This window comes from Pseudophryne corroboree, chromosome 7, assembly GCF_028390025.1.
Source record: "Pseudophryne corroboree isolate aPseCor3 chromosome 7, aPseCor3.hap2, whole genome shotgun sequence".
Lineage (NCBI taxonomy): Eukaryota > Metazoa > Chordata > Amphibia > Anura > Myobatrachidae > Pseudophryne > Pseudophryne corroboree.
Genome location: NC_086450.1, coordinates 362,855,991 through 362,878,770, shown reverse-complemented (window position 1 = coordinate 362,878,770; position 22,780 = coordinate 362,855,991). Strand labels below are relative to the sequence as shown.

Here is a 22,780-nt window from a genome sequence, read left to right as displayed (position 1 = left end):
ACACCTATTATGAGAGGCCTTTGAGACCCAAAGAAAGGCATCAGATAAGAAACTATAATATAATCAGCCTTGTGCACTAGAGATGAAGCGAAGCACTAGAGATGTTCAGAGCTCTCAGCGGCTGCTGGAGACGACATGCAGTATTAAATGGTCCAGCACACAGGTATCTGCCACCATGCTTTACTATATACAATAGTGTGCTAGCAGCCTGCAATGACTGACACCATACAGCCAGCACAGCTAATCCAGGTGACTGTAGAGGAGAAAAAAGGCAGATAGAGCAAACGGATGCAGGAAAAAGGAGGAGAAAGATGAGGAAGGGGGTGTGGGAAATTAATACCCCTTTTCCACTAAAGCACGGGTCGCAGCCGTGTCGCCTGACACGGCTGTGACCCGTGCTACAGCCCCTTTTGAACAGCGCTCACCAACCCAGCATATTGCTGGGTTGGTGACGCTACTACTGACGCGGCAGGGGCGGCGCTGGGAGATCACATGATCTCCCAGCGCCGCCCTCCCTATACACTGTGAACGGGAGTCGTATCGCCTCGACACGGCACCCGTTCACACTAGACAGCTAGCCGGCTTGAACACGTGTTCAACCCGGCTAGCTAATTTGCCAGGGAACCCTTTTCCACTAGGGCAAAACACGGGTAAATGCACGCCCCCACGCATTTACCCATGTTTCTAAGAGCTAGTGGAAAAGGGGTATAAGTTATACATGTTCTGCACTCACCTAATTACGCTCCAAACTGTATTTTACTTACAACTATGGCAAAGTCACTGCTTCTAGCCAGTAAGAAAGTAACTGATAGTGTTAGGGGAGAATATGGACAATATGAACAATTACAAAATCTTTATAGGATCAGATATTTGAATACATGGACACCGATTATAGGCACCACGACCACACATTGTGTGTTAAGAGATTCCAAATTGGGCATACTTTGATTTCCCTATAATTAACAATGTCGCTGTCCCACAGATTATTTGGTAACTAGGCTGCTAAAATGTAATTGTGCAACACAGGCCAAGCCAAGGGAAATGATAATGATGGGCCAGTAAATAGGGAGGCTAATACAAAGTAACCATTTGCAAAGTCACAACAGATGGCAAAAGTCAGAAATATAATCACACACAATGTACACGTTGGGAGGCAGATAGACAAATGGTCATATCAGATATGAACACATGTAGGATGGATGTTGAATAATACCTGTTAAACTCCAGCCTTCCAGCATGCCTTAACTTCATCTTAATTAACCCAACTAAAACATTAACCTATAATTATTTTTATTATTATTATTATTATTAATAATAATAATAATAATAATAATATTCTTAATATTACATGCTGATACCCTAATATACCTGTTGGTGATCTCATTTGTCTCTCTTCTTGAAGCCACACATTATTCAGGATTCAGCAACCACGTAGGTCCACCTATGCTGTGGGCCATCACATGGTAGAGAGAGTCCATGCAGAGAAGGGGATTTGGATATACTGCTGAATCCCCTCCCCAGGGCCGTCGCCACCACTAGGCAGCTTTAGGCAGCTGCCTATGGGCGCCTGCCACTGGAGGGCGGCACGCTTCCACTAAACTTACTTTTTTTTTTAATCAACTGCCCCTAGAGGATGCGCCCACAGATTATGTGCCCCAGGCAATCCCCCCACCGCATCCCCCGAGCCTGTCACTTCCACACACAGCTGCATGTTCGGCTCCGCTGTTGCCGCCCTCCTCCGATTCCAGTCAAACAGCAGAATAGCCGCTGTTCTGCCGCTTGACTGGGATCGGAGGAGGCGGCGACAGCGGAGCCGAACATGCAGCTGTGTGTGGAAGTGACAGGCGGGGGGGAGCGGGCGCAGTTTATCCTGATGGAGCGGAGGAAGCAGTGGAGCCCAGCCAAGCATGCTGCTGCGGCTGTGTGCGGTAGTGACTCAGGGGCTGCTTCTCAGGATGGAGACGCTGAGTAGCGGAGGAGGCGGCAGGGGCAGAGCCGTGAATGCTGCAGCTGTGCGGGTAAGTGATGGGCTCGGGAGATACCAGGGAACAGTGGATGCAGGGAGCAGTGGATGCAGGGAGCAGTGGATGCAGGGAGCAGTGGTGGATCAGCAGCCCGAATCCTGGAGATCAGGTCACTGCACCCTGCTGGCCTCTCCCTGCTTTGCCATGTTATCCCGAAGACCCTGTGTCACAACAGCGGTGCACACGGCTGGTAAGAGCAGAGAAACAAGTGGCCAGAGTGTGGACAGTAGCGCAGTATGTGTGTGTATATGTGCAATGCATGCTGTATATATATATATATATATATATATATATATATATGTGTGTGCATGCTATATGTGTGTGATATTTGTGTGCATGCTGTGCCTGTGTATATATCTATATGTGTGTGTGTGTGTGTGTGTGTGCGCGCGTATGTTGTATGTGTGTATATATGCATGCTGTATGTGTGTGTGTGTCTATGTGCATGCTGTATGTGTGTGTGCGTCTATGTGCATGCTGTATGTGTGCGTGATATGTATGTGTATATGTGAGTGTGTGTATATATCTGCATGTAATATGTGTGTATATGTGGACGCACTGTATTCCACTATCACAGACACATAGCGTTCAGTTTCTGCGGCACTATGAGGGGGTTCAGTATGATATACGGTCGGCCGGGATGCTGTCCGTCAGTATACCGACAACAGCATCCCGACCGTCAGTATGCCAGCAGCAGGGTGAGTGCAAAGAGTCCGCTTACGGGCTCGATGCACTCGCCATGCTGCAGCCTCAGTGGCATGCTGCGCTTGCCACAGGTTCTATTCCCACTCTATGGGTGTTGTGGACACCCACAAGTGGGAATAGCCCGTTAGCTGGTATTCCGGCTGTCAGAAGTGTCAGTGATCGGGATCCCAGCGTCGGTATCCTGACTGTCGCCAACTTAACTGCATCCCCTATGAGGAGCCCTATTAACAATTGCAGGCTTTTCTCTAACGTCCTAGTGGATGCTGGGGACTCCGAAAGGACCATGGGGAATAGCGGCTCCGCAGGAGACTGGGCACAAAGTAAAAGCTTTAGGACTAGCTGGTGTGCACTGGCTCCTCCCCCTATGACCCTCCTCCAAGCCTCAGTTAAGATTTTGTGCCCGAACGAGAAGGGTGCAATCTAGGTGGCTCTCCTGAGCTGCTTAGAGTAAAAGTTTAAATAGGTTTTTTATTTTCAGTGAGACCTGCTGGCAACAGACTCACTGCATCGAGGGACTAAGGGGAGAAGAAGCGAACTCACCTGCGTGCAGAGTGGATTGGGCTTCTTAGGCTACTGGACATTAGCTCCAGAGGGACGATCACAGGCCCAGCCATGGATGGGTCCCGGAGCCGCGCCGCCGGCCCCCTTACAGATGCTGAAGCAAGAAGAGGTCCATAAATCGGCGGCAGAAGACTTTCCTGTCTTCATAAGGTAGCGCACAGCACTGCAGCTGTGCGCCATTGCTCTCAGCACACTTCACACTTCGGTCACTGAGGGTGCAGGGCGCTGGGGGGGGCGCCCTGGGAAGCAATGAATTTACCTTATTTGACAAAAAATACATCACATATAGCTCCTGGGCTATATGGATGTATTTAACCCCTGCCAGTTTTCCAGTAAAAAGCGGGAAAAGAGCCCGCTGTGAAGGGGGCGGGGCCTATCTCCTCAGCACACAGCGCCATTTTTCCCACACAGCTCCGCTGGTAGGAAGGCTCCCAGAATCTCCCCTGCATCCTGCATCTACAGAAACAGGGTAAAAAAGAGAGGGGGGCACTTATTTGGCAAAATAACAGATATAAGCAGCTATAAGGGATAGACACTTATTGTAAGGTTGTCCCTATACATATATAGCGCTCTGGTGTGTGCTGGCAAACTCTCCCTCTGTCTCCCCAAGGGGCTAAGTGGGTCCTGTCCTCTATCAGAGCATTCCCTGTGTGTGTGCTGGGTGTCGGTACGTGTGTGTCGACATGTATGAGGAGGAAAATGATGTGGAGGCGGAGCAATTGCCTATAATGGTGATGTCACCCCCTAGGGAGTCGACACCTGAATGGATGGCCGTAATTAAGGAATTACGTGACAGTGTCGGCACGTTACAGAAAACTGTTGACGACATGAGACAGCCGGCAGCTCAGTTAGTGCCTGTCCAGGCGTCTCAAACACCGTCAGGGGCTATTAAACGCCCGTTACCTCAGTGGGTCGACACGGACCCAGACACAGACACTGACTCCAGTGTCGACGGTGAAGAAACAAACGTATTTTCCAGTAGGGCCACACGTTACATGATCACGGCAATGAAGGAGGTTTTGCACATCTCTGATACTGCAAGTACCACAAAAAGGGGTATTATGTGGGGTGTGAAAAAACTACCCGTAGTTTTTCCTGAATCAGATGAATTGAATGAAGTGTGTGATGAAGCGTGGGTTACCCCCGACAAAAAACTGCTAATTTCTAAAAAATTATTGGCACTATATCCCTTCCCACCAGAGGTTAGGGCTCGTTGGGAAACACCCCCTAGGGTGGATAAGGCGCTCACACGCTTATCAAAACAAGTGGCGTTACCGTCTCCAGAAACGGCCGCCCTTAAGGAGCCAGCAGATAGGAGGCTGGAAAATATCCTTAAAAGTATATACACACATACTGGTGTTATACTGCGACCAGCAATCGCCTCAGCCTGGATGTGCAGTGCTGGGGTGGCTTGGTCGGATTCCCTGACTGAAAATATTGATACCCTGGACAGGGACAATATATTATTGACTATAGAGCATTTAAAGGATGCATTCCTATATATGCGAGATGCACAGAGAGACATTTGCACTCTGACATCAAGAGTAAGTGCGATGTCCATTTCTGCCAGAAGAGGATTATGGACGCGACAGTGGTCAGGGGATGCGGATTCCAAACGGCATATGGAAGTATTGCCGTATAAAGGGGAGGAGTTATTTGGGGGCGGTCTATCGGACCTGGTGGCCATGGCAACGGCTGGGAAATCCACCTTTTTACCCCAAGTCACCTCGCAGCAGAAAAAGATACCGTCTTTTCAGGCTCAGTCCTTTCGTCCCCATAAGGGCAAGCGGGCAAAAGGCCACTCATATCTGCCCCGGGGCAGAGGAAGGGGAAAAAGACTGCAACAGACAGCTTCTTCCCACGAACAGAAGCCTTCCCCGCTTCTGCCAAGTCCTCAGCATGACGCTGGGGCCTTACAAGCGGACTCAGGCACGGTGGGGGCCCGTCTCAAGAATTTAAGCGCGCAGTGGGCTCACTCGCAAGTGGACCCCTGGATCCTGCAGGTAGTATCTCAGGGGTACAAATTGGAATTCGAGACGTCTCGCCCTCGCCGGTTCCTGAAGTCTGCTTTACCAACGTCTACCCCCGACAGGGAGGCGGTATTGGAAGCCATTCACAAGCTGTATTCCCAGCAAGTGATAATCAAGGTACCCCTCCTACAACAGGGAAAGGGGTATTACTCCACGCTGTTTGTGGTACCGAAGCCGGACGGCTCGGTGAGACCCATTTTAAATCTGAAAGCCTTGAACACTTACATAAAAAGGTTCAAGTTCAAGATGGAGTCACTCAGAGCAGTGATAGCGAACCTGGAAGAAGGGGACTACATGGTGTCTCTGGACATCAAGGATGCTTACCTCCATGTCCCAATTTGCCCTTCTCACCAAGGGTACCTCAGGTTTGTGGTACAGAACTGTCACTATCAGTTTCAGACGCTGCCGTTTGGATTGTCCACGGCACCCCGGGTCTTTACCAAGGTAATGGCCGAAATGATGATTCTTCTTCGAAGAAGAGGCGTCTTAATTATCCCTTACTTGGACGATCTCCTGATAAGGGCACGGTCCAGAGAACAGTTAGAGGTCGGAGTAGCACTATCTCAAATAGTACTACGACAGCACGGATGGATTCTAAATATTCCAAAATCGCAGCTGATTCCGACGACACGTCTGCTGTTCCTAGGGATGATTCTGGACACAGTACAGAAAAAGGTGTTTCTCCCGGAAGAGAAAGCCAGGGAGTTATCCGACCTAGTCCGGAAACTCCTAAGACCAGGCCAGGTGTCAGTGCATCAGTGCACAAGGGTCCTGGGAAAGATGGTGGCTTCTTACGAAGCGATTCCATTCGGCAGATTCCACGCAAGAACTTTTCAGTTGGATCTGCTAGACAAATGGTCCGGATCGCATCTTCAAATGCATCAGCGGATAACCCTGTCTTCAAGGACAAGGGTGTCTCTCCTGTGGTGGTTACAGAGTGCTCATCTCCTAGAGGGCCGCAGATTCTGCATTCAGGATTGGGTCCTGGTGACCACGGATGCCAGCCTGAGAGGCTGGGGAGCAGTCACACAGGGAAAAATTTTCCAGGGCTTGTGGTCAAGCATGGAAACATCACTTCACATAAATATCCTGGAACTAAGGGCCATTTACAATGCCCTAAGTCAGGCAAGGCCTCTGCTTCAGGGTCAGCCTGTATTGATCCAGTCGGACAACATCACGGCAGTCGCCCACGTAAACAGACAGGGCGGCACAAGAAGCAGGAGGGCAATGACGGAAGTGGCAAGGATTCTTCGCTGGGCGGAAAATCATGTGATAGCACTGTCAGCAGTGTTCATTCCGGGAGTGGACAACTGGGAAGCAGACTTCCTCAGCAGACACGACCTCCACCCGGGGGAGTGGGGACTTCACCCAGAAGTCTTCCACATGATTGTAAACCATTGGGAAAAACCAAAGGTGGACATGATGGCGTCTCGCCTCAACAAAAAACTGGACAGATATTGCTCCAGGTCAAGGGACCCTCAGGCAATAGCTGTGGACGCTCTGGTAACACCGTGGGTGTACCGGTCAGTGTATGTGTTCCCTCCTCTTCCTCTCATACCAAAAGTACTGAGAATCATAAGAAGGAGAGGAGTAAAGACTATACTCGTGGCTCCGGATTGGCCAAGAAGGACTTGGTACCCGGAAATTCAAGAGATGCTCACGGAAGACCCGTGGCCTCTACCTCTAAGACAGGACCTGCTCCAGCAGGGACCATGTCTGTTCCAAGACTTACCGCGGCTGCGTTTGACGGCATGGCGGTTGAACGCCGGATCCTGAAGGAAAAAGGCATTCCGGATGAAGTCATCCCTACCCTGATCAAAGCCAGGAAGGATGTAACCGTACAACATTATCACCGTATTTGGCGTAAATATGTTGCGTGGTGCGAGGCCAGGAAGGCCCCTACAGAGGAATTTCAACTGGGTCGATTCCTGCATTTCCTGCAAACAGGACTGTCTATGGGCCTCAAATTAGGGTCCATTAAGGTTCAAATTTCGGCCCTGTCGATATTCTTCCAAAAAGAACTAGCTTCTGTTCCTGAAGTGCAGACGTTTGTCAAGGGAGTACTGCATATACAGCCTCCTTTTGTGCCTCCAGTGGCACCTTGGGATCTCAATGTAGTGTTGGGATTCCTAAAATCACATTGGTTTGAACCACTCACCACTGTGGACTTGAAATATCTCACATGGAAAGTGGTAATGCTGTTAGCCCTGGCTTCAGCCAGGCGTGTATCAGAATTGGCGGCTTTATCCTATAAAAGCCCTTACCTAATTTTTCATACGGACAGGGCAGAATTGAGGACTCGTCCTCAATTTCTCCCTAAGGTGGTTTCAGCATTTCACTTAAACCAACCTATTGTGGTGCCTGCGGCTACTAGGGACTTGGAGGATTCCAAGTTGCTGGACGTAGTCAGGGCCCTGAAAATATATGTTTCCAGGACGGCTGGAGTCAGAAAATCTGACTCGCTGTTTATCCTGTATGCACCCAACAAGCTGGGTGCTCCTGCTTCTAAGCAGACGATTGCTCGTTGGATTTGTAGTACAATTCAGCTTGCACATTCTGTGGCAGGCCTGCCACAGCCAAAATCTGTAAAAGCCCATTCCACACGGAAAGTGGGCTCATCTTGGGCGGCAGCCCGAGGGGTCTCTGCTTTACAACTTTGCCGAGCAGCTACTTGGTCAGGGGCAAACACGTTTGCTAAATTCTACAAATTTGATACCCTGGCTGAGGAGGACCTGGAGTTCTCTCATTCGGTGCTGCAGAGTCATCCGCACTCTCCCGCCCGTTTGGGAGCTTTGGTATAATCCCCATGGTCCTTTCGGAGTCCCCAGCATCCACTAGGACGTTAGAGAAAATAAGAATTTACTTACCGATAATTCTATTTCTCATAGTCTGTAGTGGATGCTGGGCGCCCATCCCAAGTGCGGATTGTCTGCATTACTTGTACATAGTTATTGTTACAAAAATCGGGTTATTGTTGTTGTGAGCCATCTTTTCAGAGGCTCCTTCTGTTATCATACTGTTAACTGGGTTCAGATCACAAGTTGTACGGTGTGATTGGTGTGGCTGGTATGAGTCTTACCCGGGATTCAAAATCCTTCCTTATTGTGTACGCTCGTCCGGGCACAGTATCCTAACTGAGGCTTGGAGGAGGGTCATAGGGGGAGGAGCCAGTGCACACCAGCTAGTCCTAAAGCTTTTACTTTGTGCCCAGTCTCCTGCGAAGCCGCTATTCCCCATGGTCCTTTCGGAGTCCCCAGCATCCACTACGGACTATGAGAAATAGAATTATCGGTAAGTAAATTCTTATTTTCAGCCCACAGTATTATTAACAATGAGATATAGTGCCTATCTATAATATAAAACAACAGATTGTGGTACTGTATTATACTGTACCTTACCTGGTTTTGGGACTGGGTTCATTTTAACATGTCATTTATACAATACTGTATAAATCTAGTTTTTCTTTTTCTGCTATTTGCACAGCCTCTAGATCACACCTCACACTTCACGTCTTTATTAGAACTAATTTTTACTGATAGAGGGGGAAGGGGGGGGGGGGGGGGGGAAGCTGTAGGCTGACTTTTGCCTAGGGTGCCAAAAAAACCTTGCACCGGCCCTGCCCCTCCCTCTTCACTCCTCAGTTTACATAAAATAAAAATTCTGCATCCTTCATCCCTCATGGGATCACGGCTCCACCGATGGTGTCCCATCTCCGTCACACTGGGCATGTGTTCCCCCTAACTGCACTCCTTCCAAGGACCTTCACACTCCTTATATCACCTATTGTTAATTATGAATACTACAAAGTGCTCTTGTGACTAAAAGGCGTGAGCAAGGCGACAAACTGCTGTCCCAGCTTTCAGCTAAAACCTCTGTTATAAAAATGCCCATATTTACTGTACAATCATAGTTATCTGCAATGGACACGAACATGTCTTAAAATGAAAGTGATGGTTCATTAATGAACAAAATCAATAGTCATAATTGACTGCCGATGTCTGCTATCTTTCATCTTCTGATGGATTAAGGCTGGGTACACACTTGGCAATATGCACCCGGGACAATATATTGTTCATATATCGTCCAGTGTGTATTCACTATATCGTTAACGATGCGGGTCGTTAGCGGTGTACAATATCTTCAGTTTTCACCTTGAAATCTGAAGATATTGTACAAGTCAGGGACGGCACCCGACTCCTGGATGTGGTCGGGTGCAAACAATATCGCTCAGTGTGTATGAACGATATTGTTTGCGGGGGGGAGGAGGGGGGGAACTCTTGCACGATGTCACATCTGATGTGCGTCGGCAAGTGTGTACCCAGCCTTACTAACAGGCCCCAATGATGCTGCATATGTTGTGACAATCATGTGTGGCAATGTTGGGCATTATCCCTATTTCCTAGCACTCACACTGAGCAGTAGAATGGGGGCGTGTGACCAGCATTACAGGCTTGGCAGACACTGGTAACCAGGATTGCACTTTGCAGCAATACATTTGCCAGGGTGGTCTTCAGGTTGCCGAATGTTGGGATCCCGGCGCACAATATACCGGCGCCGGAATCCTGACACCCGGCATACCGACAGGTATTCTCTCTCGTGGGGGTCCACGACCCCCCTGAAGGGAGAATAAATAGCGCGCCGCAGTGTGGCGAGCGCAGCGAGCCCGCAAGGGGCTCATTTGCGCTCGCCACACTGTCGGTATGCCGGCGCCGGTATGCTGGTCGCCGGGAACCCGGCCGCCGGCATACCATACTACACCCCATTTGTCATATCCGGCAGAACACCCTGTAGGAATCACATTGCTTTCATACGCAGGTGCCATAACCAGTAACAACACAGAATTGTACTTTCTGTTTTTTAGCCATAACAAACTAGAAACTCAGAAATAACGAAATAAAGGACTTCGACAACATATAAGATTAACTATAAATATGAAATTTATTATAAACTATGTGATTTTGTTATTTTTATTATATTATTTATTGAAATGTATATTAAAATCTAGGTTCTTACTGAATTAGTGTTTAATAATAAAGTGTATACATAAAAATACTAATGACTATAGTATTAATTTCTAACTATTATATATTTATCATTTATTATTATAACGGCTTATATGTGATTTTGTTTTATTAGATTATTAACTGAAAAGTATAATAAACTACGTTCTTATTGAATTAGTGCTATATAATGAAATATATAAAAAACTACTAATGGCTGTTTTAATTTATACCTATTGCATATTTATATTTTATTAGAAACTGCTTATGTTATTTTATATTATATTTTATTTTATTATTAATTGAGAAGTGTAATAAAAAATAAGTTCTAATTGCATTAGTGTTAAATAATAAGATATATGTTAAAATATTATTTATATTATATTATAATTTATAATAATTATATATTTACAATTTATTTTAAAGTACTTATTTGTGAGTCTATGTTATATATTTTATTATTCATTGAAAAGTATTATAAAAACTAGGTCTAATTGAATAAATGCTAAAAAATAAAATGTATATATAGGGGTGTATTCAATAACTGTCGGAAGCTGCCGTCTTGTCGGAAAGACGGCAGCTTCCGGCAGAAATAGGTCGGAAGGGGTTACGACCCCTTCAATAGGGGGTGATTTTTTCCGACAAGTCGGGAATTCCCGTCTTGTCGGAAAACACGTGGATCGGCGGAATAGCCGCTGATCCGCTTGCTTCTGTCGGAAAGGGGTCCAAATCTGACAGGTTTTGGCCCCCTTTCCGACAAACTCAATCCGACTTGAAAACAAGTCGGATTGAGGCGAGGAGACGGGTGGGATGAACTAACCTGTCCCTCCGCGTGGATCAGCAGAACGTGGATCAGCAGAATAGCCGGCTATCCACGTGCTACTGTCGGAAATGGGGCCAACTCCGACAGGTGTTGGCCCTTTTTCCGACAAACTCAATCCGACTTGAAAACAAGTCAAATTGAGGTGAGGATACAAGCGGTGCTGCAGGCGGCTGGGGGAGCTGAGATCGGCAGCCGGTGGGGGGGAGCTGGCTGTGGGGGGACATGTCTGCGGTGGTGGGAGGAGGCGCTGCAGGGAGAAACCTCTCTTCCTGCAGCGCCTCCCGCTGCTGCAAACATGCCCCCCCCCCGCCAGCCGCCGATCTCTGCTCCCCCCGCGGCCCGCAGGCACCTCTTTCCCTGCAGCGCCTCCATCCGTCGCCACAGACATGTGCCCCCGCAGCCAGCTCTGGCCGCCAATCTCTGCTCCCCCTGCTGCTCAGCTTACCCCCGCCGCCGTCCCGTTCACGGCCGCCGCCATCTGCACTCCTGGCTGCTGCTGTCAGCGCATCCACAGGACAGGACCCTGTGTACGGCCAAATCCGACAGTCGGATTTGGCCGTCCATTGAATAGGGGTTGTAGGATCCATTCCGACAACTGCATGTCAGAATGGATCCAACTCTTATTGAATATACCCCTTAACAATACTATTGACTATATTATCATTTAGAACTTTTATATATTAATAATTTATTTTCAAATATTTGTTATTTTTTTATTATATTATTAATTGAAAAATATAAAATTACAATTTATAGAACTATACTAAATAATAAAATACTGTATTTAGAGCTATTAAGTATATTTTACTGTGTAACTCTAGCAGTTACATCCTATCATTCATGGGGAGTGTACAGCAGAACTCAGGACAGACAAAACCCCCTGTGGAGGAAACCTGCGAGGAACCATGGCTGCTGTACTGCCCTTCCTCTGGGCATACTAACGTGACTAATGGATGTGCAGTAACAATGTTGTGGCACTATTGTGTGGTCTATTGTATTGTATGTGATGTGGTGTAATGTAATGTGGTGTAATGTTCAATCCTCCTGTTTGGTTTCCTCTTCATTTCTTCACCCTTATTCGTCAGCAGGTCTTCATGGCTGTAAAACAGATATACCAGTGGGCATTACACATTTGTACTTGTTTAAATTGATCTTCTATAAATAAAAATATAATAATATAATATAAATCACAGTTATACCTGAGATGTGAAGGGGGGACGGGACAGACTTTTCAAAGAGCTAAAAGACTTCTCTGCGGCCGTACAGGTTTCCATGTAGTAGAACCAAACACATACATCACTAATTTCAGGGTCTACTAAAAAAACTTAATAAAGCAACTTGGACTAGGAACAATAATATTTTGGGTACAATTCACCCTCTACTTACCGGAGATGTTTATGGGATGACCGTTAGAATGGTCTCGGGCTCATCTTCTGACTGGCGGCAGATGTTATTCCCGACCACTTTCCACTTTATTGGGTAGACTAGAGTGGCACTGCAGAGAGCACAAGGTAGAGGGCTGCTTTCTGGGCCTCGTATTTGGTACTCTTGCCAGTGCCTATGGTACCAGCGTATGGCCCAGCCGTGGTGTAATGGCCGAGTCCTTGTCCAGGCCCAGTGAGAAGGGTCTTCAGCCATGACCTGTAATGATATAAGCATCCATGAAATTAGTCTTTTCAATATAGACAGTATTTTATTAGTTCCGAAGTGATTTCGGCTGGATATCGCGATCAATGACCGATGATCATTATCGCAGTATCCAGTTAGAGGCATTAGACCCAAGATTGCGTGAAGACACATGGGATCGGGGATAAGTCCCTGATCCAATGTATTATCGTGGCTCTGGAAGCCTGCTTATCGCGGATTATGCTTTGGGTGATTGAGACAAAAAACAGAACTGTCTGGCAGATAAGAGTAACACAACCCATCTAGTTGCCCAGTGTACATATTTGGGAGGTGGGGGAGGGGGAGGGAAGGGGGAATTGCAATGTTAGGTGGAATTAAAAGCCAATTTCAGCTTTCATTCGGCTTAAATGTCCTTTTAATATGCAGCATTTATATGTAATGATGAAGTGGGCGATTCCATTTGCTATCTCTAAATCCTTTTTTTATAATAAACATATTTTAGATAGTACCTCACATAATATAGGTATTTAATATAACTTATAAAGCGTTTACCTTTGGATTCCTAACTAAAACCCAAGTCCTACAACGTGTGCTGCAGAACGGAGCATGCAGTAAGTTTCCACCCTGTACAAACCCATTCCCTCCATTATACAGTACCATATCCAATGCTGTACCTTAACTTCTATATTAACTGCCAGGTCCAAAATAAGTCTCTTATCCCTCATTATTACTAACCAGATCACAGGTGGCCCGATCCACCACAGCTCTGTAGTCCATCCTCCTCAGTAAGGTGTCTCTTCGCTGATGCAGTCGCTTCATCTTTGTCCTCCATGTCCAGCCGAGGGCCCAGGGGTAGATCTCTCTTCTGGATTGCTCGTCCTCTTCAACCTGGTTGGCCAAGAACCTGGAACAACACATGGACAGTTAGCAACAGACAAATACTGTACATATAATATAATGAGACAGTGACTAGAACATATATCAGAAAAGGCACAAGGTGATAGGAGCAGAAATTGGGTTAAGCCATTTTGCATGAGGGTGGAGGGAGGAGTCATTATTTGGAGTAAAACTTCTGAAATGAAGGTAATTGATGCGTTACTTACAGGGCGGCGAAGAAATTCCTCCCATACTCCTCCATCTTCAGGCCTGCCCGCTTAAAGTACACAAGTACCATGGCTAGGAGGTACTTGTCGGAGATCCTCAGGCCAGTGTCCCGGAGGAGGAAATTGTGTATGTGGTCGTCCTCTAAAATAGAGAATAATACCTCAGCTAGGATACTTCATATTTACATTTATATTAGGTCAGAACCCTCTGTAATGACCTGTGAGAGATTCTTTAGTCTACATCATTACATAAGGAGATGTCCCTCCAAATCTTATTGCCCCCTCAGTGTAGTACACACTATACACTTTCCATACAAGGGACTGGTTGCAATATGGCTGCCACTTTTACATTCCATCTCTTACCACCAGATTTTTTATATATATATATATATATATATATATACACATATATATATATATACTTGTATGTATATATTAATACCTATTTGCCAAGCTGCTGTATAATGAATAATTATCCCAATCTGAAGTAATGTATATTCCATCTGCACATATGTATAAAACATTATAAATGTTCCCTCACAATATGCACATGTGCAGTGTACTAGTTTTCTGCAATGTTATAATTCTGTTTCGCTGTACATACAATGGGTCATTTGCATTTTATGTCCTTATTGGGATATTGGCAAAACTCATCATTACAAAGTGATTACTATTAATTTCATACCAATCTTTTAATTAATCACAAGTTTTACGCTTTATAAAAAGTGAAGGTAAGGGGACATTGTGTCTTCAGTACATGGGTCACAATTTGATATTTTGCAATGACTACAGAGCCCACAGTAATACAATACGCCTTATATACATCTCTTCCACTACAGCTCTGATATAAGTAACGTATCATCTCTCCAACTCAGTACAGACACCGCCATCTATACTACAGTGTTGTGATGGGATGTGTTATGTCACACAGCTGAGATTGTGCGTTACCCTATTAATGTAACATGTACACCTCTAATTATCTCATGCTGTAAATCTAATTCCTGGTCAGACTTTTGGGAATAATATAAGGTGCACTCCTAATGCCTGCCTGCACTGAGCATGTAACACTCTCACTGCACTAGGTCATGTACTTTCCCTTACACACAGGTGTAATAGCACAAACACAGGTGCATGACATCAGATACAGCCTCCTCTGTGGCTGCTTTTTGCATAAATCACCCATAATTTATATGTCACCATAAGCCTGAAGAGGCTGTCAGCAGTGTAATAACCTCATGCTCAATAATACATGTCACCTTATAGCAAATAGGGATCCCATTGCCTCGCACCTGCGGAACATGAGACCTGGCTCACACATCTGCTCATGGTAGTGGAGGACTCAGTCTGTCCCCAACTGTTCATCAGTTCTCTATGGAAGAGCTATGGATGGACAGTCAGTAATACTCTTATCACTGCAGGGAAATAGGTTCCCTGTCGGCATTCAAAAAGTCAGGATGCCATGGTCGGTCATGTGACCACCGCCATCCCGACCGTCGGTATCGCATATCACACAATATATATATGATAGAAACAGTGATTTGAGCAGTATGACTTACTCAGGATGTTGTAAAAAGCTGCCCGCTCTTCCGGCTGCAGGAAGGAAGCCTTCACCTCGCTGGTAATCCGTCCTCTTCTCCATTTGTAGTGTGTTGGAGATCCAGATGATGCGCTAGGAGGGGAAAGAGAAATCACAGTTTAGTAGATGCTACAGGGTGACATATCGCAATACAGATCTGTTATGTGTTCTTGTTCTCTGCACAATGTGTGATTATTATATAATCTCTATGCAGGAACAGATATCTGCCCAATTTTTATATCATCCCCCCTAATTTGGTGACAACACTCCCATTTATATCCCTACTTTCTGTCATTCTGTCACTAGAGGCAGCTGTCAGAGCCCTGCAGAAGGAGGCCCATGCATGTCTCATGTAGAAGGACAGTGTTATCTCCATCACAGGGGGAATTACTGTATTACAGATGTTATTACTGTGTTACAGATGTTATTAGCATTATATGTAATATTACCCTGTAACACTATCTATATAGTGTATATGTACTTTTACTTTGTATCTGTAATAAGATAAAATTATCTACTCACTGTTCTTCTCCATTCTGTCCACCTGCCTCTCTCTTCCTCTTCCGTTGTTGGTCCTGGGAAGAGGTGGAAGGACCTGGAGATGACCTTGATGAAGAGAGATTTATGTAACAGAATTATACCTCCATTTCTGTACATTTTATCTCAGTTATTACCCTGTAGCTATCTTACTGCATCTCAGCTATAGTCACTTCTGTATCCGGTCTGGGCTAATCTTCATTACTGTCACCTAACACTGTCAGACATTGCTATAAAGTTGTGATACACTGAATTACATTATATTCATTTTATCTGTACTTTCCATATTCTAATAGTCCTCTCAAATTTTATTGATGTCAGTTAGTACAATTGAGCCATTGGCAGTAAAATTAAATACTGTATAATAAACTCAGAGGCTAAGGCCGGGGTCATCAGGGTGTTTTATCTGTAAACTTGCCCCACTTTAATAATTAAAACTACCGGTCAGTACTTTATTTTTAGAGAAATAACATAACCTGTTAAAAGACATTTCTCTAACGTCCTAAGTGGATGCTGGGGACTCCGTAAGGACCATGGGGAATAGCGGCTCCGCAGGAGACTGGGCACATCTAAAGAAAGCTTTAGGACTATCTGGTGTGCACTGGCTCCTCCCCCTATGACCCTCCTCCAAGCCTCAGTTAGATCTTTGTGCCCGAACGAGAAGGGTGCACACTAGGGGCTCTCCTGAGCTTCTTAGTGAAAGTTTTAGTTTAGGTTTTTTATTTTCAGTGAGACCTGCTGGCAACAGGCTCACTGCATCGAGGGACTAAGGGGAGAAGAAGTGAACTCACCTGCGTGCAGAGTGGATTGGGCTTCTTAGGCTACTGGACATTAGCTCCAGAGGGACGATCACAGGCCCAGCCATGGATGGGTCCCAGAGCCGCGCCGCCGGCCCCCTTACAGAGCCAGAAGGCAGAAGAGGTCCGGAAAATCGGCGGCAGAAGACGTCGGTAGCGCACAGCACTGCAGCTGTGCGCCATTGCTCCTCAGCACACTTCACACTTCGGTCACTGAGGGTGCAGGGCGCTAGGGGGGGGCGCCCTGAGCAGCAATAAAAACACCTTGGCTGGCGAAAATACATCACATATAGCCCCCAGGGCTATATGGATGAATTTTAACCCCTGCAAGAATCCATAAAAAAGCAGGAGAAAAGTCCGCGAAAAAGGGGCGGAGCCTATCTCCTCAGCACACTGGCGCTATTTTCCCTCACAGCTCCGTTGGAGGGAAGCTCCCCTGGCTCTCCCCTGCAGTCACTACACTACAGAAAGGGTTAAAAAAGAGAGGGGGGGGGCACTAATTACGCGCAGTATTAAAGATACAGCAGCTATAAGGGGAAAAACACTTATATAAGGTTATCCCTGTATATATATAGCGCTCTGGTGTGTGCTGGCAAACTCTCCCTCTGTCTCCCCAAAGGGCTAGTGGGGTCCTGTCCTCTATCAGAGCATTCCCTGTGTGTGTGCTGTATGTCGGTACGTTTGTGTCCACATGTATGAGGAGAAAAATGATGTGGAGACGGAGCAGATTGCCTGTAATAGTGATGTCACCCCCTAGGGGGTCGACACCTGAGTGGATGAACTGTTGGAAGGAATTACGTGACAGTGTTAGCTCTGTATAAAAGACAGTGGTTGACATGAGACAGCCGGCTACTCAGCTTGTGCCTGTCCAGACGTCTCATAGGCCGTCAGGGGCTCTAAAGCGCCCGTTACCTCAGATGGCAGATATAGACGCCGACACGGATACTGACTCCAGTGTCGACGGTGAAGAGACAAATGTGACTTCCAGTAGGGCCACACGTTACATGATTGAGGCAATGAAAAATGTTTTACACATTTCTGATAATACGAGTACCACCAAAAAGGGGTATTATGTTCGGTGAGGAAAAACTACCTGTAGTTTTCCTGAATCTGAGAAATTAAATGAGGTGTGTGATGATGCGTGGTTTTCCCCCGATAACAACTGATAATTTCTAAAATGTTATTGGCATTATATCCTTTCCCGCCAGAGGTTAGGGTGCGTTGGGAAACACCCCCTATGGTGGATAAAGCGCTCACACGCTTGTAAGGGCTCTACCCTCTCCTGAGATGGCCGCCCTTAAGGATCCTGCTGATAGAAAGCAGGAGGGTATCCTAAAATGTATTTACACACATACTGGTGTCATACTGCGACCAGCAATCGCCTCAGCCTGGATGTGCAGTGCTGGGTTGGCGTGGTCGGATTCCCTGACTGAAAATATTGATACCCTAGATAGGGACAGTATATTTTTGCCTATAGAGCATTTAAAAGATGCATTTCTATATATGCGTGATGCACAGCGGAATATTTGCCGACTGGCATCAAGTCTAAGTGCGTTGTCCATTTCTACCAGTAGAGGGTTATGGACACGTCAGTGGTCAGGTGATGCGTATTCCAAACGGCATTTGGAAGTATTGCCTTAGTAAGGGGAGGAGTTTATTTGGGGTCGGTCTTTCAGACCTGGTGGCCACGGCAACAGCTGGGAAATCCACGTTTGTACCCCAGGTCGCCTCTCAACATGAGAAGACGCCGTATTATCAGGCGCAGTCTTTTCGTGGACAAGCGGGCAAAAGGTTTCTCTTTTTTGCCCCGTGACAGAGGGAGAGGAAAAAGGCTGCAGAAATCAGCCAGTTCCCAGGAACAGAAACCCTCTCCCGCCTCTGCCAAGCCCTCAGTATGACGCTGGGGCTTTACAAGCAGAATCAGGCACGGTGGGGGGCCCGTCTCAATGAATTTCAGCGCGCAGTGGGCTCACTCGCAAGTAGACCCCTGGATCCTTCAGGTGATATCTCAGGGGTACAAATTAGAATTCGAGACGTCTCCCCCTCGCCGTTTCCTAAAGTCGGCTTTACCGATGTCTCCTTCTGACAGGGAGACAGTTTTGGAAGCCATTCACAAGCTGTATTCCCAGCAGGTGATAATCAAGGTACCCCTCCTGCAACAGGGAACGGGGTATTATTCCACACTGTTGTGGTACCGAAGCCGGACGGCTCGGTGAGACCGATTCTAAATCTAAAATCTTTGAACACTTACATACAGAGGTTCAAATTCAAGATTGAGTCACTCAGAGCAGTGATTGCGAACCTGGAAGAAGGGGACTACATGATGTCTCGGGACATCAAGGATGCTTACCTTCATGTCAAAATTTACCCTTCTCACCAAGGGTACCTCAGGTTTATGGTACAGAACTGTCACTATCAGTTCAGACGCTGCCGTATGGATGGTCCACGGCACCCCGGGTCTTTACCAAGGTAATGGCCGAAATGATGATATTCCTTCGAAGGAAGGGAATTTTAGTTATCCCTTACTTGGACGATTCCCTGATAAGGGTAAGATCCAGGGAACAGTTGGAGGTCAGTGTAGCACTATCTCAGGTAGTGTTGCGGCAGCACGATTGGATTCTCAATATTCCAAAATCGCAGCTGGTTCCGACGACTTGTCTTCTGTTCCTAGGGATGATCCTGGACACAGTCCAGAAAAAGGTGTTTCTCCCGGAGGAGAAAGCCAGGGAGTTATCCGAGCTAGTCAGGAACCTCCTAAAACCGAGCCAAGTCTCAGTGCATCAATGCACAAGGGTTCTGGGTAAAATGGTGGCTTCCTACGAAGCAATCCCATTCGGCAGATTCCACGCAAGAACTTTCCAGTGGGACCTGCTGGACAAATGGTCCGGGTCGCATCTTCAGATGCATCAGCGGATAACCCTGTCACCAAGGACAAGGGTGTCCCTCCTGTGGTGGTTGCAGAGTGCTCATCTTTTAGAGGGCCGCAGATTCGGCATTCAGGACTGGGTCCTGGTGACCACGGATGCCAGCCTGCGAGGCTGGGGAGCAGTCACACAGGGAAGGAATATCCAGGGCTTATGGTCAAGCCTGGAGACATCACTTCACATAAATATCCTGAAGCTAAGGGCCATTTACAATGCTCTAAGCTTAGCAAGACCTCTGCTTCAAGGTCAGCCGGTGTTGATCCAGTCGGACAACATCACGGCAGTCACCCACGTAAACAGACAGGGTGGCACAAGAAGCAGGAGGGCAATGGCAGAAGCTGCAAGGATTCTTCGCTGGGTGGAAAATCATGTGATAGCACTGTCAGCAGTATTCATTCCGGGAGTGGACAACTGGGAAGCAGACTTCCTCAGCACGACCTCCACCCGGGAGAGTGGGGACTTCACCCAGAAGTCTTCCACATGATTATAAACCGTTGGGAAAAACTCGACAGGTATTGCGCCAGGTCAAGGGACCCTCAGGCAATAGCTGTAGACGCTCTGGTAACACCGTGGGTGTACCAGTCAGTGTATGTGTTCCCTCCTCTGCCTCTCATACCCAAGGTACTGAGATTGATAAGATGGAGAGGAGTAAGCACTATATTCGTGGCTCTGGATTGGCCAAGAAGGACTTGGTAACCGGAACTTCAAGAGATGCTCACGGAGGATCCGTGGCCTCTACCTCTAAGAAGGGACCTGCTCCAGCAAGGACCCTGTCTGTTCCAAGACTTACCGCGGCTGCGTTTGACGGCATGGCGTTTGAACGCCGGATCCTGAAGGAAAAAAGGCATTCCGGATGAAGTCATCCCTATCCTGATCAAAGCCAGGAAGGATGTAACCGCAAAACATTATCACCGCATTTGGCGAAAATAAGTTGCGTGGTGCGAGGCCGGTAAGGCCCGACGGAGGAAATTCAACTGGGTCGATTCCTACATTTCCTGCAAACAGGAGTGTCTATGGGCCTGAAATTGGGGTCCATTAAGGTTCAAATTTCGGCCCTGTCAATTTTCTTCCAAAAAGAACTAGCTTCAGTCCCTGAAGTTCAGACGTTTGTAAAAGGGGTACTGCATATACAGCCTCCTTTTGTGCCTCCAGTGGCACTTTGGGATCTCAATGTAGTTTTTGGGTTCCAAAAGTCACATTGGTTTGAACCACTTAAATCTGTGGAATTAAAATATCTCACATGGAAAGTGGTCATGCTGTTGGCCCTGGCCTGGGTCAGGCGCGTGTCAGAATTGGCGGCTTTATCCTGTAAAAGCCCTTATCTGATTTTCCATTCGGACAGGGCGGAATTGAGGACTCGTCCTCAGTTTCTCCCTAAGGTGGTTTCAGCGTTTCACCTGAACCAACCTATTGTGGTGCCTGCGGCTACTAGGGACTTGGAGGACTCCAAGTTGCTAGACGTTGTCAGGGCCCTGAAGATATATGTTTCCAGGACGGCTGGAGTCAGGAAATCTGACTCGCTGTTTATCCTGTATGCACCCAACAAGCTGGGTGCTCCTGCTTCTAAGCAGACTATTGCTCGTTGGATTTGTAGTACAATTCAGCTTGCACATTCTGTGGCAGGCCTGCCACAGCCAAAAATCTGTAAATGCCCACTCCACAAGGAAGGTGGGCTCATCTTGGGCGGCTGCCCGAGGGGTCTCGGCTTTACAACTTTGCCGAGCAGCTACTTGGTCAGGAGCAAATACGTTTGTAAAATTCTACAAAATTGATACCCTGGCTGAGGAGGACCTGGAGTTCTCTCATTTGGTGCTGCAGAGTCATCCGCACTCTCCCGCCCGATTGGGAGCTTTGGTATAATCCCCATGGTCCTTACGGAGTCCCCAGCATCCACTTAGGACGTTAGAGAAAATAAGAATTTACTTACCGATAATTCTATTTCTCGTAGTCCGTAGTGGATGCTGGGCGCCCATCCCAAGTGCGGATTGTCTGCAATACTGGTACATAGTTATTGTTACCAAAAAATCGGGTTATTGCTGTAGTGAGCCATCTTTTCTAGAGGCTCCTCTGTTATCATGCTGTTAACTGGGTTCAGATCACAAGTTGTACGGTGTGATTGGTGTGGCTGGTATGAGTCTTACCCGGGATTCAAAATCCTTCCTTATTGTGTACGCTCGTCCGGACACAGTATCCTAACTGAGGCTTGGAGGAGGGTCATAGGGGGAGGAGCCAGTGCACACCAGATAGTCCTAAAGCTTTCTTTAGATGTGCCCAGTCTCCTGCGGAGCCGCTATTCCCCATGGTCCTTACGGAGTCCCCAGCATCCACTACGGACTACGAGAAATAGAATTATCGGTAAGTAAATTCTTATTTTTGCATCTGTTCCCCTATCATATCCTGTCTCCTTATATTGCATATACTGGGTCTCTCTACAGCACTCCCTGCTTACCTGCTGGCCATGGGTCCTGCTCACGTCCTACTAAAATAAATAAGAAATAGGTTAAAAAAAAGCACTAAACTTAATACCAATTACTATAAATATATATAAAAAGTCAAATATAGTTAAAATTAAATCTATTATAAAGTATAAATGATATATATGCTACACTTTTGCACTGCTAAAGAACATAATAATGATAATATAAATAATTAAAGCTGATCTAATTCTTAAATGTTAAAAGCTAAATATGATATTAATATTATATAAATCAGATACTAAAATAAATAAGAAATAGGTAAAAAAGCACTAAACTTAATACCAATTACTATATAAATTTATAAAGTCAAATATAGTTAAAATGAAATCTATTATAAAGTATAAATGATATATATGCTACACTTCTGCACTACTAAAGAACATAATAATGATAATATAAATAATTAAAGCTGATCGAATTCTTAAATGTTAAAAGCTAAATATGATATTAATATTATATAAATTAGATATGTTTTATAAATTACTTAAAACTATGCTTTAAACTATTCTAAATATGTTAAGTCTAGGTAATTCAAAAAATGAAACCTGATTTAATTTGTAAATCTCAAAAGCTAAATATATGTGATTATAAATATTA

General features: G+C 46.1%; 2 protein-coding genes across 5 annotated transcripts in view; one reads left to right on the top strand and one right to left on the bottom strand.

Moving 5' to 3' along the window:
- The window catches only part of TECPR1 (tectonin beta-propeller repeat containing 1), a 304,477-nt gene that overhangs the window by 64,791 nt on the left and 216,906 nt on the right, over positions 1-22,780 (top strand). The gene's annotated exons all lie outside the window — the stretch shown is intronic.
- On the bottom strand, positions 11,905-22,335 carry LOC134945300 (speedy protein 1-A-like). The gene is made up of 7 exons (XM_063934499.1): positions 22,156-22,335; positions 15,971-16,054; positions 15,429-15,541; positions 13,873-14,014; positions 13,505-13,673; positions 12,530-12,784; positions 11,905-12,241 (listed from the first exon to the last, which is right to left on the bottom strand). Exons 1-6 carry the CDS (start codon positions 22,164-22,166, stop codon positions 12,539-12,541), a joined length of 765 nt encoding a protein of 254 aa, XP_063790569.1. The 5' UTR covers positions 22,167-22,335; the 3' UTR covers positions 11,905-12,241; positions 12,530-12,538.